This window comes from Tursiops truncatus, chromosome X (assembly GCF_011762595.2).
Source record: "Tursiops truncatus isolate mTurTru1 chromosome X, mTurTru1.mat.Y, whole genome shotgun sequence".
Classification (NCBI taxonomy): Eukaryota; Metazoa; Chordata; class Mammalia; order Artiodactyla; family Delphinidae; genus Tursiops; species Tursiops truncatus.
Genome location: NC_047055.1, coordinates 121,848,120 through 121,864,773, shown reverse-complemented (window position 1 = coordinate 121,864,773; position 16,654 = coordinate 121,848,120). Strand labels below are relative to the sequence as shown.

Sequence of the window (16,654 nt, the reverse complement as noted above, 5' to 3'; positions counted from 1 at the left end):
AGCCTCGGGGCGACTTGGGGAGCCCCGGGCGCGCGCCCCCGACCCCCGCGCCTCTCCCCGCCCCTCCCACCGCCGGCGGCCGCGGGGGTCCCGGACGGCACGCCTCTACCCCCACTCCGCCTCCCACCCTCCGGGCAACTCGCGGGAACCCGAGCGCTCGCCCCGCCCCCTGCCCCCCGAGCGGCGCGAGCCCCCGAGCGCGCGCCGGACCCCGCCGCTCCCCGCCCCCTGCCCGCGGGCCCGCCCCCTCCGGGGCCCGCCCTCCCCCGCGCGCCGCGCCGCGCCGCGCCGCGCGTTCTCCCGGCTCCCTCCCTGTCCGGGGCCGGTACTTTCCTCCCAAGTTGCAGCGCAAGTTTGCCAGTGGCCGGCGGCGGCGGGGCGCCGGGAGCCTCCCTCGCCCTCGGCCGGCCGGGGCTCCCCCGAGTGCATGGGCGCAGGTCGGGCGGCCCTGGGGGCCTGAGCGGCCGCGCCGCCTCCGAGCCCCGCGCCATGGAGGGCGCAGAGCCCCGTGTGCGGCCAGAGCGCCTGGCAGAGGCCGAGGCGCGGGCGGCCGATGGCGGGCGCCTGGTGGAGGTGCAGCTGAGCGGCGGCGCCCCTTGGGGCTTCACCCTGAAGGGCGGCCGCGAGCACGGCGAGCCGCTGGTTATCACGAAGGTACGGAGGGCGCGGGACACGCACGGTGACAGCCGGGAGGTGGCCTGGGGCCGAGGGACTCGTTGGGGGGTAGGAGCGCTGGAGGGGGTGTCCAGTTCGCGCCCCCGGGCCCGGGACGCGCGTCCGCCCGGGTCACCTGCGAGGACGTGGGTAGTAGGACTCGCATAGGTGTGTGGTCCGGGCGCCACCTTGGTCCCTCTGCGTTGTTTCCCGGTCCTGCTGGCTCCCAGCGCCGCGCAGTTTCAATGGCTCCTGTTCCGGGTCCCCTCCCCTCCCCCTCCTGGGAAGGGCCTGGCAGGGTCCCCTGTCACTCCCGGCTTCGCCTGCGCCGGCCTACACCTGTGGGCCTACCCAGAGGTCGGGGAGGGACATTCCCACGTGCCGGGGGTGGACAGAGACGTCCCCACCTGTGTTTGCCTGTCTAGGTATTTGTTTCTGCACCCCTTGGACCTGCACCCGTTATCGCTAGGAAGCCCAGACTAGCAGCTGCCGCCAGCCGAGCTTCTCGATTCCCGAAAGCCCATCAATATTTATTGACTTTCGCTTCCAGCCCTAGACCCACGGCGCTCTGGATACCTGCAAAAACAAATTGAAACTTTTCGTCGTCCTTTATGAAAGTGGGGTTTGAGCCCCCAAAATAAGTTCCTAGTGTGTGTGTGTGTGTGTGTGTGTGTGTGTAGGGGTAACTTTGAATTCTCTTGTCTCGAAACAGAAAACCATCTTGAAACTTACCAGCCGAACCCGTATAAACCTGTAAAAAGCACACAGACAGCAAACCAGTCGTCCTGTTTTCTTCTGGTTAAAAGTGTCTGTTGGTCAGTTTCTCTGGGAAGGTCCGGGCCGCGCCATTCCTGGGGACAAAGTTCCCTTTAAAATGCAAAAATTCTTGGCTTCTAGTAGCGTTTGAAGGTGACTTACTGGTTTTCTCTGCTTTCCTGCTTCACCACAGCAGGAAGAACTAAAGTGACTCCTAACCCACCCCACCGGATTGAATTTGGGAGGCGGTGTGGCTTTGTTGTCTAGATAGTAAATGAGACACTCAACTTCTGATCTTTATTTTCTCTCATTTTTATATTTATAAAACTAGAGACTTTGAGGGGAGACGTGCACTGAATTTATGTGGAACCGGGGAAAGAGGCTGTCATTGTTGTTATAAGTTTCACCCATGTGCAAACCCATTAATGAATTGGATTCTTTGGAAAAATGTATGTGGTGGAGTAGCCATAGAGTGTACACCTTGTGCAGCACAGGCATTTCCTGCATATACGTGTATTAAGGCACAGTAGCCTGTGCCTTTTCAATAATAAAAGTTTTACCGGGCATTTCTGATGGTAAAAGTTAAAAAGATATCAGGTAAGTTACTCAGACTTTTATCGTTTCTACAGATTCTTTTAAAAAAGAATATGCGCGCGCGCGCGCAATTCAACCTGTCTTCCTCGGACCTGTCTTTACAGCAGATGGAGTAAGTCGTAAAACATTATTTAAGATGACATCTTGCTTTTTGGGCTTATGCAGTGTAAGAAAGCTGGACTTAAACTCTAAAATTCAGTTGTTTGACCGGAAGCCGGAGAAGGGGACCTCCTCCTTTCTCTGTACCTCAAGTTCTAAAAAACCCCACGCGTTCTTAGTTGTTTCTCCTCAGCTTGTGCAAGAGGACCCTGTTCTAGAAACTGAAGGAGGTGGGCAGTAAAACCCACGGACACACACCAGGGCCTAATCAGGGCACAGGAGGCAGGCAGTCTGCTCCTGATTGGGCCCCTGGGTTGACTGTCACGGTAGTTGCTAAGGTGTGTGGGTAGGTAGGGCTAGGCTGGTAGCGGTGTACACGCCCTGCCTTTCCAGATCGTGCTTCAGGATTTTGCAGAAATAAAACTGCTTCTGAGTCTTATCTGAGATGCTCATATGTCCCTCCCTTAAACTGCTGCTTGGTTTTTGTAGGTGCTGTACTGTGACTGGAGATATGTGGTTTCTTTGCTTAGGATGGAGAGGATTCAGGACAGTTTGGGACATCTGTGACAGATTTCCATGCACACTTGTGTACACATGCACACACGTGTCCTCACACGCGCACACACGTGTGCTCACACATGCATGTATATATTCCTTAACCACACATTGTATTGCATGGTATTTGCAGTATTTCACCTACTTGTCTTTTCTCCTGCATTAAGTCATCACTGATGCATGTTTACAGTCCAACAGCTGGTAATTAACTGTCACATTATTAGAGAAGGATAAAGGAAAGCGTGTCCATTATAATCACTTAAAAAATGGAAATAGACTGTTGTGATGGAGACTGGGGAAATTAGTTCCACCTCCAGAATGTAGATGAATCCAAGCTTTGAATCTTCCTTTCCCAGTACCTACTAAAAAATCTTTAGGGCTCGTTAAATAATAGGCCTTCTAATGGCTTTTTTTTTTTTTTTGCATTTAAAAAACCTTGTAATTAAATTGTTACATATTAGAGCCCTGGGATATCATACAGCTCATTTCTAACAATCTGACTTGGAAGAAGCTTGATCCAGTGTAGGAGGATGCACTCTGTTTACGATGATGATGTCTCAGTTGAAAGCCTCATAGGAGTGTACATCTTAGAACTGGAAGTGATGCCAAGAACAAGGCTGGCTCAATCCCTGATCTCCTGATGGAGTTTTTTATTTTATTTATTTATTCATTCATTTATTTTTGGCTGTGTTGGGTGTTTGTTGCTGCCCACGGGCTTTCTCTAGTTGCGGCAAGGGGGGACTACTCTTCATTGCGGTGCGCGGCCTTCTCATTGCAGTGGCTTCTCTTGTTGCGGAGCACGGGCTCTAGGCGCGTGGGCTTCAGTAGTCGTGGCTCGTGGGCTCAGTAGTTGTGGCTCGCGGGCTCTAGAGCGCAGGCTCAGTAGTTGCGGCGCACAGGCTTAGTTGCTCCGCAGCGTGTGGGATCTTCCCGGATGAAGGCTTGAACCCGTGTCCCCTGCATCGGCAGGCGGATTCTTAACCACTGCGCCACCAGGGAAGCCCCTTGATGGAGTTTCATTAGCCCATTTTGTAGATGGAACAGCTAAGGCCAAGGAGGGTTCAGTGGTGTGCCCTGAGGTCACAAACCTGGCAAATCTTGAGAAGGGTCCTCGGGACCAGGTCTTGACCCTGCACGTCTCTGCTTTCTCTCCACGTGCTGCCATCTGCTCTTGTCTGGAATCCCTTGCAATGCCATCTTCAGTAACTTTGTCACATCCTATGAGGGTATTTCAACCTTGGCACTACCGATGTTCTGGCCTGGATGTGTCTTTGCTGGGGGCGGGGGCGCTGTCCTGTGCATTGTAGGGTGTCCAGCAGCAGCCCTGGCCTTTGCCCACTGACACCACCCCCCAGTTGTGACAACCAGAAAAGTCTGCACACGTTGCCAGATGTCTCCCGGGCACAGGTCACTCTCGCTAGAGTGACTGTACATCCCTTTAGCTTTGAAAGGATTTTAGCTTTGAACGCGTGTGCTGAATTCTTCTTTCTGAAGACACTCAGAGGCCCCTGGCATAGTCAGCTTTGGCCGGGAAGGCTGTTTTCTTCCTAAGCGCTCGCTGGCCCTGGTGATAGGCTTTATTTACATAGTAAAACTCAAACAAATACTTGCTTCATCTGCATTTTTGTATCTGGAAAAAGGAAATGGAAGCAGGAACTCCCGAGTGCTGTGTTTCATGGGCATTCAGCGGGGCTGCCCGGGGAGGACTGCCTTTTCTCTGGGTCGGTTGAAGTTACAGGGATACTGACTTCCCGGGAGTGGCATTCCTGGAATTCAAAGCGCACACTTGAAGTCCCCCAGCAAGGTGGCAACCAGATTTGTGACCGTTCGTTCCATTGACACTGACTTGCAGCTTGAGGTATTACCAGGGCTGGAAGAGACACAGAACCCCAGTGTTTCATACTGCTGTCGGAGGGGAGCAGAAATAACGTCCGTGCCTTAAGCTCCAAAGACTCTGACTTGTTAGTGTTTCCGAGACTGTGCTTTGACGCGGGGCCTCTCAGGACCTGTGTAAGCAGGTGCGATGTTGTACGTGGTCCTGCTGTGTGCGTGGCGCCTTCTTTCCCCATCAGCTCAGCAAGTGTAGAAGTTCCGTGGGCGTGGCTAGGGCCTGCTTTCTAGCGTGGCCCTGGAGGGGCTAGAACTCCAGGAGGGGAGGGCCCTTGGGGATTCGTTAGGAAACCTTAAGTGGGCCAGCTGGGTGTCAGCAGGCCCCCTTCGGCCTCAGGAATGTTTGTGAACCGGGGAAGGAATGAAGCCCCTGGCCCTCCTTTTCACCGTTTCTTAGCCCTCCCCGCCCCTTCCCGCCAAGAATGCAAGAGAGCCTCAGCCAGGAGCTCCAAAGAGGACAGTAATTTGGGCCTGGCCTGGTCCCACGGGCGGCTCCTTTGGGAACCCGTTGATTTTCAGGTTGCCTTTGGGGACCAGAGCCGTCCTGGGGGGTGGTGCGGGGGAGCTGGGGCTTGGGGTGCCCAGCCTATGCACCCTCTTGGGAGCCTTCGGACCGTGCGGCGTTCGCTGGATGCCAGGCCGTGTCCTTAAACGTCCTTCTTGGTCTGCACACTGAAGGCGGGGTGGAGGGGAAGCGGGGCACGTTTCTGGGGGGGTTGGCCCACACACCCAGGTGGCACATGTCCTGTGTCAGCCGTTAGAGCTCCTGATGGTGGAGGCTTGGGGCAGAGACTAGCTGTCGGTTGGGGGTGGGAGGTCCCTTCCGCGGTGGTCTGAAAGGCGCTCCGTTTCATGGGCTGTGCTGAGTCACGGTCGTTGGTGACCTGGCAACCCTGGTCAGGACAAGTTGTTGTCTGGACGTCCTTATATTTGCCCCCAAGAGCCAAGTTCTTTATCAGTTACCACTGAAGGCTGTGAAAAAGGGTGGGGGGGTGTGTTGAATTCAGCTGTGTATCGGGAACCGATGGATCTCAGCCTCTCTGGGTTTTGCTCGATGTCGGTGTCGAAGTACAATCCCACGTCAGCACCCATCTAAGGACCGCTGCCGCTTTCCCAGGGCTCCATAGAAATAAATGGTGGGTGGGCGAGGGCTGGGCGCCCTCCTCGGCAGACCCAGGTGCTGTGGGTACTGTTATGGCCGAGGCAACTCCTGGGCACTGTGAGATCCCAGCCTCTTGGAGGCCAGCTGCAGTTTGCTGATTGTTCAGAGGAGTGTAATGCCAGAGACTCATTTGTATTTAAAAATTAATAGTACGGTTAAAAAAAAAAAGAAGGGTGAGTTTTCTTTCCTGTGCTGAAACCCCTTTCCAGTTGGTGGAAAGGCAAGACCTGTCTTGCCAGCTGGCATGCAGATATATCTTTATTCCCCTGTCCCAGCCTGTGCCTAGCTGGGTCCTGTTAGTTCTTACCCCTGGTCCTCTTGAGGTGTTTTGGGTGCAGGGGTGGGAAGTCTGGCAGAGAGACCCAAGTCCCATCCCGAGCTCTGGTGCTGGAGCTTTGAGGTGCAGTGGGTGGGGGGTTCTTCCTCTCGTAGAAGTTAATTCAGCAGGACTCACATCTATAAATCCAGAAGCTTCCACAGTGTGAAAAGCTATAAACGTAAGCTGTCCATCACACTCCTGCATCGTGATGGATTTTGCCCTTCCTGGTTCAGTTATGAGTGCTTCGTAACATGTCCTAACACTCACCTTTTGAAAAGAAGAAAACAGGTTTGCCCGAGAGCTAAATGTAGAAGAGAATGAGAATGGAAGGCTCATAAAAATAGCCGTTTTCACCTTGTCCTAACTATCTGGGATTTCTTAATTCACCTTTCCATTTCTCGGCCAAAGAAACTGGGCTCCCAGCTTGCAAAGGGCTGGCTTTTCTACTTGGAAGGCATTTTGGAGCTGTCCTCTTGCCGAAGTTGCTTTGTGTCAGCATGCAAATGAACCTGGATTTGAGGATTTCTTCGGGGCTCTGGGGAGCTTTTCTTCTTGTACACTGGGCGCAGTGTAAACAGTCAACGAGATAATTTAAGGACTTAAAGGCTGAACAGACTTTTTATTCAGTCTTACCTCTTTTACTTTTCATGCACTGCAGTCAGGCATGGGGCCATCCTTTGATGAGGAATTATGCAAGCCGCTCTCTTCCAAGCTGCAATTTCCACCCACACGAAGGGTTTTGAAAGCCCTCAGGGTTGCATATTGCTCTTTTGGTCTTTTTAAAACCTTGCCAGTGCTCAACAGAGGGAGGGTGTATTCTGGAAGAATTGTTTTCCTGTTACCTTGCTGGATTCGATATTTGCATGGCCCTGTGGTAGGTGGAGCCTGTTTCCCTGACCAGTGCGAATGTTAAGGCCTCTCTTTGGGGGAACGTATCTTAGTGGAAGGACGACGGTAGGATATGGTTAAAAAATAATTGGACTAACTTTATTTTAGGTTCGAACAACTAAGGTTGTTCTGAAAAGCCAGGATATTCTGAATTGCAATGCAGAGGTGACTTTTTTTTTTTTTAACCTGGGCTGTTTTTCTGAAATCTCCTGGGTATGAAGTTGGAGGTAATGTCTGCCGCCTCTGTGGGATGGGTCTGGAAGAACAGTGCTCTACGTGGCCTGGGAAGGGTTGGGATTGTCTTTCTTTTGGCCAAAGGTGACTAAGACTTTTAGATCAAAGGCAAATTGTGAAGGTCAACAAGAACCCAGGCAGGGTAGATTGTGTGGGCTCTAAAGGCAACATTTTACTTATTCAAGGGAGGAAAGACACAAAATGTTACTGTATCTTTTTTTTTTTTTTACTGTATCTTTTTGAGATTTGTTTTTATTTTTATCAGAGTGGTTCTTGCAGGGTTGAAATAATCAAATAGTTCTGCAGGGCTTGTTATCATACCAGCAGTTCCCCACTGTCATTTCCTCTTCCCTAGAGAAGCTATTGAAACTTTTTAGCTGATTTCTTTGGGCATTTGCCTATATTCTGTACGGCTGCTACTTTCATTGTTCCGTTTCGGGATAACTGTTGACTTCCCACTGTGGGAGCTTGAGATGTGGTCTTTTTTTCCACACCAGCTACCCAGACACATACCTTGGGCCCCCATACTCCCAACGTAACTACATCATAATTTTGGTTAGAAGAGGGTTTTTTCAACCTTAGCCTCACTGACGTTTGGGGCCACATAGTTCTTTGTCGTGGGGGGCCGTCCTGTGCCCTGTGGAAGCAGCATCACTGGCCTCCACCCCCGAGAAGCCAGTACAGATTCCTCCGTCTCCGGTAGTCGAGATGGTCAGAAACGTCTCCAGATGTTGCCAGATGTCCACTGGGGGACAAAAATCACCCCCTTTGAACTGGGAGTTTGGGATGAGCAGATGTAAACTATTGTATGTAGGATGGATAAACAATAGGGTCCTACTGTAGAGCACAGGGAACTGTATTCAGTATCCTGTGGCAAGCAATAATGGAAAAGAATATTAAAAAAAAAGAATGTCTCTATGTGTAGAACTGGGTCACTTTGCTGTACAGCAGAGATTGGCCCACATTGTAAATCAACTCTACTTCAATAAAAAAAATAAAATTAAAAAAAAACACAACCCTGTGCGCTGAGAAGACCATGGTTCGGGGGAGAGTCATGTGCCACGGTGTTCATTGCGGCGCTCTTTGCAGGGGCCAGGACCTGGGGGCATCCTGGCTGTCCGTCGACAGATTAATGGGTGGGGAAGATGGCTGGTGGGGGGCGGCCGCGTGGCACGGGGAGATCAGCTCAGTGCTTTGTGACCACCTGGAGGGGTGAGACAGGGAGGGTGGGAGGGAGGGAGACAAAAGAGGGAGGAGACGTGGGGATGTATGTATGCGGGTGGCTGACCCGCTTTGTTGTACAGCAGGGGCCGACACACCATTGTGGAGCAATTGTACTCCAATGAGGATGTTAGAAAAGAAAAACTAATATGAATACAAAAAAAAATAAATGCTAAAGCATCTTGTTAATATGTAGAAAAAGTTATTTAAAGACAAAATTTATTTTTAAAATTTGTTTTTCGTCTCATAATTGACAGAATAAAATGTTACAGCATTTGCAAAAAAATAAAAAAATAAAATAAATTGCCCCCTTTGAGAACCACTTGGTTAGCAGTATTCGGTGTGTGTGTTGTTTTGAATGCCAGTGCCAACACTTGCTGAGCCTGGTGGTGCAAACTACGATTATTTCTCCTGCACAAGTTTTCATAACCACCAAGTGTAAGGATACGCTTTGTTTCTTTGCCTGATTTTCTATGTGCATATCGTTGATTCATCCGCCGCATCTTCCCCAGTTGCAAAAAATCTTTTACTATATTCAGACACACAGTGGGTCGTCTTTTGAGACCTTCTCTATCTGAGAATGTCGTTATTTTACCTTGACAGTAAATGGACTGTTGGGTGTGCAAGTCTGAGTTGGAGACGGTTTTCCCTAGGCACTTTCTTTGCAGGTGGTGTTCTAACCTCTGCAGGTGTACGGTATTGTTGGGGAGACAACAGAGCTTTCTGTTTCTTTTCTTTTTTTAATTTAATTAGTTTATTTTTATTTCTGGCTGCGTTGGGTCTTCGTTGCTGCACGTGGGCTTTCTCTGGTTGCGGCAAGCGGGGGCTACTCTTCGTTTTGGTGCGCGGGCTTCTCATTGAGGTGGCTTATCTTGCTGCAGAGCATGGGCTCTAGGCGCGCGGCCTTCAGTAGCTGTGGCACGCGGACTCAGTAGTTGTGGCTCGCGGGCTGTAGAGCGCAGGCTCAGTAGTTGTGGCGCACGGACTGAGTCGCTCTGCGGCATGTGGGATCTTCCCGGACCAGGGCTGGAACCCGTGTCCCCAGCGTTGGCAGACGGATTCTTAACCACTGCACCACCAAGAAGGTCCCAAAGCTTTCTGTTTCTTAGTCCTTTGGACTAACTCTAATTTTTTCTGTCGTATTTTTCTTTTCTCTGTATTTTTGTTCTTCTCCGGAGATTTTGTACAGCCTTATCTTCCAACCCTTCCATTGAGTTTTAAATGTGTGCTTTTGGGTTTTTTTTATTTCCAGAGTTGTTTGTTTTTTGTTTGTCTGTTTGTTTTGTTAGTGTTGTTCTCGAATGTTCCTTTTTGATACCATACTGATCTTGTTTCATGGTTCTTCTTTCATATCTTTGAGAATATTCACTGGTTTTACAAAATGTCTTCTTGCCGTGTAGATTCCGTTTCTGAGCTCCGCTGCTTTTTGTGTGTTTGTTTGCCTTCTGTTGGGGGCTCAGTTCGTCCTTGCCGTCTGCAGGTATGTAAGAGTGGGTGACCACAATGTTTTTTGGAGGCTGGTGCATGTGGGTGAATGATCTAGCCAGGCTGCTTCTCTGGGGACTCCTTTAAGGCCATAGCTTCGCTTGTTTCTTTTGCGCTGGTCACATCCCTTCAGATAGTAATGTTTTCCTCTACTGAACATAAGTTTCTGGTGTAGGGCAGATTTGAACGTTGGTGCGAGGTTTGCCAGTTTGGAGGAGCCCTGCTTTGCTTGGCGACGTGAGAGTGGTCATCTCTGCCTCCTGCTGTGGCCACAGTGGTTCCAGTTTGGAGAGAACGTCTTGCATATGTAGCTGAATCGTGCACTCTGTCCTTAACCTTTTCTCACCCTTAATCCTTCAGGCTGTCAAACTAGAATCATTCCCACTTCACTATATTGACACAGGGGTGAAATGAGTCAGTATGGAAAGCTAGCTCTAGTAGATTTTTTTTTTTTTTAACATTTTAAAATTTTTATTTATTTATTTTTGGCTGCATTGGGTCTTTGTTGCTGTGTGCGGGCTTTCTCTAGTTGCGAAGAGTGGGGGCTACTCTTCCTTGCGGTGCACGGGCTTCTCATCACAGGGGCTTCTCTTGTCGCGGAGCACAGGCTCTAGGCACGTGGGCTTAAGTAGTTGTGGTTCGTGGGCTCAGTAGTTGTGGCTCACGGCCTCTAGAGCGCAGGCTCAGTAGTTGTGGCACACGGGCTTAGTTGCTCTGCGGCATGCGGGATCTTCCCGGACCAGGGCTCGAACCCGTGTCCCCTGCATTGGCAGGCGGATTCTTAACCACTGTGCCACCAGGGAAGCCCTAGTTCTAGTAGATTTAAATTCCATCTCTCCTCCGCCTTCCCCCCTTTCCCCTACTTCATCCTGCTTCACTAAGAATTTGGAAAACTATAAAAAGTAATGTGAAAAAATTTCTTTAAAAAGTAATGTTAATGTATGAAATTGCCAATTTATTATGGAAAGACTTTAAGCTGGGTTTTGTATGGCAACATTTTAATGTGTCTCCTAGAGATTTTGGTACTTATTCTGACTGTTTAGCATTGGATTTGTAGAAAAGCATTTAATTCAAATACACATCTTATGCCAAGCACCAGTACATTAGTTGTGCTATTTACAGCCTACTGGAAGTGATTATTTCCTCCTTTCTACCAAAAACTGGTTTTTAAAAAATATATTTATTGGGGCTTCCCTGGTGGCGCAGTGGTTGAGAGTCCGCCTGCCGATGCAGGGGATACGGGTTCATGCCCCGTTCCGGGAGGATCCCACATGTCGCAGAGCGGCTGGGCCCATGAGCCATGGCCGCTGAGCCTGCGTGTCCGGAGCCTCTGCTCCGCAGCGGGAGAGGCCACAGCAGTGAGAGGCCCGTGTACCGCAAGAAAAAAAAAAAAAAAAAAATTTATTTAGGCTGTACCGGGTCTTAGTTGTGGCATGCGGGATCTTTAGTTGCAGCATGCAGGCTCTTTAGTTGCGGCATACGTACTCCCAGTTGTGGCATGTGGACTTTTAGTTGCAGCAGGCATGTGGGATCCCCAACCAGGGATCGAACCTGGGCCCCCGCGTTGGGAGCGTGGAGTCTTAACCACTGGACCACCAGGGAAGTCCCTAAAGTATTTTTGAATAATACTGGTCTTTCTTTTTTATAATATTAATGAAAGGTAGCTCTTTAAGATCAATGTGATATTCAGAAGAATTGGATTTTAAAAAGTGGTTTGGGAAGTGAAAATAGTAGGAAAGATGAAGGTTAAATATCCCATGGCAACAGACTCCATTTCTTCACCGCTTTGCTTTTTGGCAGTAGAAAATCTTTCAGGGCATGGAGTCAGACCCACAGGCTTGGTAGAGATGCTATCTGTTTACTGGAGCCTGTGTCTCCTTTTCCTTCTGCACATGCTGCTGGACTACACTTCCCAGATTCCCTTGCAGCTATGAGGCCATAGTTCTACCCAATCAGAAGCAAGTAGAAGTGATGCAGGCCATTTACTGCCTGTCGTGCTTTCCTCTTCTGGTTGTCTGGAATGAAGATGGTCCTGGGGCAGAGCCTCATCAGCACGGGTCCCTGAATGCCTGGGGAGGAAGCTAGCTGACCATAGCCTGGTTGCCCTCCCAGTAGTACCAGTATATGAGCAAGAAATAAGCCTCTGTTGTATTTGGGCCATTACACGTTTCTCTGATTACTCACTACAAGAGTTAGACCATTCTAACAAACGAAATCTGGAGAGAAATCAGGAATTTTCTTTTTTGTTGTTGTTGTTTTTTTGTTCTGTTTGTTTGTTTTAAATTTTTATTGGAGTATAGTCGATTTACAGTGTTGTAAATAGTTTATAGTATAGTTTCAGGTGTATAGCAAAGTGGGTCAGTTATAATATACATATATCCAGTCTTTTTTAGATTCTTTTCCCGTATAGGTCATTACAGAGTACTGAGAAGAGTTCCCTGTGCTGTACAGTAGATCCTTGTTAGTTATCTATTTTATATGTAGTGGTGTGCATACGTCAATCCCAGTCTCCCAGTTTATCCCTTCCCCCCCCGTTACCCCCCTTGGTAACCGTAAGTTTGTTTTCAAAAGTTTTCCTTTTAATGAATACCACTAGCTTTAAGAGACTGAATATATAATGTTTAATTTACACCCATGCAGAGGGAATGTTATTTACTTTGTAGAAGGAATCGCTGTGGGTGTCCAATTAGCATGTAGCTTATTCCCTGCACACTTATTACGTAAAATGAGACCTGCGTGCTCAGAAGTTCCGCTTCTTTCCACCGTAGCTTTTCCCTCAGCTGGTAATTTAATTTTCACCCCGTGTTGCTTTGCCCTCCCCTCCCTGCAGACGATTGCCTGGGAGCTATGGAGAGGTGGGGCAGAGGCGGGGAGGCTCCCCAGTCCAGCTCCTTAGCCCCCTGGGAGGGCTGACCACAGGAGGGGAGGGTGGCTGCCCGGCTGCCGGTATGCTGTCAGGGCGTGCACCTTTCTCCTGGTTGAATTGTGCTTTACTTACCACTTTGGTTCAAGTGCAGAGGGTATTGCCTGGGTGGGTTACATTAAATCCTCATTAACCGGGCTGCCTCTGTCAGATTAATCAATTATGATCTTGTATGGCAGGCTCTTCTTTTCCCTAGGGAATAGAACACAGAGACACATGAGGTAGACCATCAAGGAAAGGGAGATAAAGGCGAGTGCAAAGTAAAGCTGGTCCCCGGAGGAGGGTGGCATTCGTGTGGGGATCTGAGGGTTAGGGGGCAGGGCATGCCGAGAGGGGTGGCGAAGGAGAGCCTCCTCTGTTCCAGGTGTTGAAATGCTTACCGAAAGCCTGGGAAGGTGGGTGGGGGGAACCCCGGTGGCCCTCCATGACTTTCAGAGGAGGTGAAGGGATTCTTTGCTTGTGGCTTGGAAATGCTGAAGCTGATGAAATACTGCTGCTGCTGCTGAAATTCTGATCTGTCTGTGTGAACTGTGCCATGTTTGTAAATCTCTAAACCCAGTGATACTTATCTGTGCTGATTGTGCGTGTGCTTGTCAATTTGTAAGCATAGCAGTGCTGTTTTTTTCTTGTTGCAGAAAGATTCAAACCAGCTTCAAAAAATTGAAACTCACGGAAAAGATAATCAACAACCCAAAACATTTAATAATCTTATTTTTGGTAGTAGAGCTATATTGAATTTTTTTTCCCCGTCTGTGGAATTCTTTGCTTGGTACCGTGCAGATCTAATTACGAGTTGCTTGAACGTAATTCTCTTAAGAATTACGTTGTCGACAATCTTTGGAATCACATGCTAGCTTAAAGGAAGCTGAGTTTTGTGTATGCCACTTGGAATTTTAAAAATGATATGTTTCGTTTCTATGGTATATATTGAGTTTTATCATTTAGCTTTTTGTAGACAAGCATATAAAAAAGAAAACCCTAACTTCTGGAAAACTGAGTACTTTGTATTGATCAAATATGTTGGTCTTTAAAACAGCTGTGTGCTTTTTTTGGTAGGTGCAGCTTTTCTTTTAATTTTCATTAGTGTTTAGATGCCCTGAATCTTTTTTTTTTTTTTTTTTTTTTGCGGTACACGGGCCTCTCACTGTTGTGGCCTCTCCCGTTGCGGAGCGCAGGCTCAGCGGCCATGGCTCACGGGACCAGCCGCTCCGCGGCATGTGGGATCCTCCCAGACCGGGGCACGAACCCGCGTCCCCTGCATCGGCAGGCAGACTCTCAACCGCTGCGCCACCAGGGAAGCCCAGGATGCCCTGAATCTTGAATGAAAGTTTGGAAAGGAACATCTGGACTTGAAAAGACAGGCCTGCTGCTGCTTGAGTCATATTTATTTTGCGTTGATCTCACCACAGAGTGGATGAAATCGTCCAGAGTGGATGCCTCTACGGGTTACGAGCTGGGGTGGGGCTGCTGTTTCCCCTCTTCCTCCCCACTTTCAGGGGCTGGCATTTTGGAGAGAAATTATTAGAACCTCACACCACTGCATGTACTTGTGCAGTTTTACCCCCAAAGGTGAATTTACATTGTCTGCTGCTGATCGAGGACACTCCTTCCCGTGCTCCCTGGCAGGGACTCGGTTTGCTTTTACAGAGTGTGATTCTCGAATTACCTGTGGTGTTATTGCCGATCTGAAAGAGATGTCTCATTCACGCAGAAACGCTCTCTTTCTTTTGACCCTTGTGAAAGTGACCTCTGGCTCTTCCTGTTGGCGTGCGCGGCAGTGTCGGTTTCTGCTGGAGGCCCCTCCTTTCTCCTCTCTTGTCTAGGTGGTCTCGTGCGCTTCCTTGAGGCAGGCAGACGGCGCTCGGGTCTCCACTGCAGGCCCAGAATCTGGGAGAGCCCCCTGGGTACCGCCCAGGCTGCTCCAACTCAGCGTGTTGCAGATGCAGAGCTTGCAGCTTCCTTTACCTTAATTCTCCTGCACTTCTGGGCCTGCCCACAGGTTTATCCCCCAATGCAGGAGTCATCCTTGTTGCTTGTCTCTCCTTGACCTTCCGTGGCCAACCGATCACCCAGTCCCTGGAGCCTCAGTGTCTCGTATTTGTACCTTCTCTTTCACCCCCGGTGTCCCGGCCTCCGTTATCGCCTCTCGGGGCAGTCACGGGACCGGTCTTGTACTGTCACCACCTCTGGACTCTCCGTGCGCCAGCCTCCTCTAGACCCCCAGCCGTGCACGTGCCAGAGCCCGGCGGGGCTTCTCAGGCTCTTGCTGGAAAGGTAAACTCGTGTTGCACCTTAGCTGGTGCAGAAGGTTCTTTACCTTTCAGCTCCTGCCCATTTCCAGCCTCGTCTTCTGCAGTCCTCCCTCCTGCCTTGACTGAGGAAGGAACCTTAGGTGTTTCTAAAGAACGAGGCCATGCGTGTTGTGACACCATTACAGAATGACGCTTCCCAGGCCTCCCAGCGGCAGGGGATGACTTGCGGTGTGTGACGGGCAGTGGAAGGAAAAGCAGAGGCGGGACTGGAGGAGTCTGCCCTGTAGAGACGGTGCCCCGGCCTCACCACAGCGGCTTGTCTTGCACATTGCTGTCGCCTGGTCCTGCTTTATCCTGGAAAGGCAGGCACGCGCACACGTGTGCAGGAAGCCCTGCCAGAGTCCCCCGCAGCGGGGAGAAGGGGAGAGGGTCCGTGGGCTGTCCTGAGTCTCCCTCGCCTGCTCTCCCAGGCTGCATTTCTGCTGTCTTTACTGCCTCCGAGGTCCCTTGTTAACCAGACTTCAGTGTCATGGGCAGGTGCAGGAGGGGGTGGCCCAGGGAGTGTGGAGGACGCAGAGAACCCGACCTGTGACCAGCCTGGGGGCCAGGCCCGCCCCGAGCACCTGTGGCCCCGCGCGGTCGGCCAGAACCAGCCCGGGCCTGGCGCCACGGGGCGCTCGTCCTGTGGATCCACATAGAGACCACGGCCTGGCTTCCTTGCCATCCTTGCAGCCCCGAGAGCATTCTGACCTTGGATCTTTGTGCATGTCTCCCAGCTCTGCACCCACTTGGACTAAGGGTGCATGCACAGTGTTGAGGAAGCCCGTTCCATTCCCTGGGGGCGTTGGAGAGCGTGCAGGGCAGGCCTGCCGGAATGTTTTTTCCCTTGAGTTTAAAAAAAATTTTTTTTTTTGGGGGGGTACGCGGGCCTCTCACTGTTGTGGCCTCTCCCGTTGCGGAGCACAGGCTCCGGACGCGCAGGCCCAGCGGCCATGGCTCACGGGCCCAGCCGCTCCGCGGCATGTGGGATCTTCCTGGACCGGGGCATGAACCCGCGTCCCCTGCATCAGCAGGCGGACTCCCAACCACTGCGCCACCAGGGAAGCCCTAAAAATTTTTTTTTTTAATTGAGATATAACTCACGTAGCATAAGATTCATCCTTTTTAAAAAATGTACAGTTTGGTGGGGTTTAGTATACTCGGTTGTGCAGCCATCGCTCTAATTCCAGAAATTTTCATCACCCACTAAAGAAACCCTGTGCCCACGAGCAGTGCCTCCCCGTTCCTGCTGCCCCCAGCCCCTGGCAACAACCGGTCTGCTGTCTGTCTCCATGGGTTTGCGTCTGCTGGACATTTCATCTAAATAGAACCACACAGTGCGTGGCCTTTTGTGTTGGCTTCTTTCACTCAGCATCACGTTTTCGAGGCCCATCCATGTTAGCGCGTGTCAGGACTTCTTTCCTTTTTATGGCTGAATCATATGGCACTTTATGGGTAGAGCACATTTTGCTTATCATTTGTCAGTGGATCGACGTCTGGTTGTTTCCACCTTTTTTGCTTTTATGAATAATGCTCCTGTGGAGAGTCGCACATTCACAGTTGTCTGTGTGTGGATGTATGTT

At 50.4% G+C, this 16,654-nt stretch overlaps 1 protein-coding gene across 6 annotated transcripts in view; it reads left to right on the top strand.

Annotated features, from left to right (window-relative positions):
* Positions 1-299: 299 nt before the first annotated feature.
* The window catches only part of SHROOM2 (shroom family member 2), a 136,475-nt gene continuing 120,120 nt past the window's right edge, over positions 300-16,654 (top strand). For 2 of the 6 annotated variants that reach the window (XM_033849633.2, XM_033849632.2), the window contains exon 1: positions 300-654. In XM_033849633.2, coding sequence (XP_033705524.1) covers positions 490-654 — 165 coding nt within the window. In that variant the 5' untranslated portion in view covers positions 300-489. The remainder of the gene's footprint in view (positions 655-16,654) is intronic. The other 4 variants (XM_033849634.2, XM_033849631.2, XM_033849636.2 and 1 more) reach the window with 2 other exon arrangements.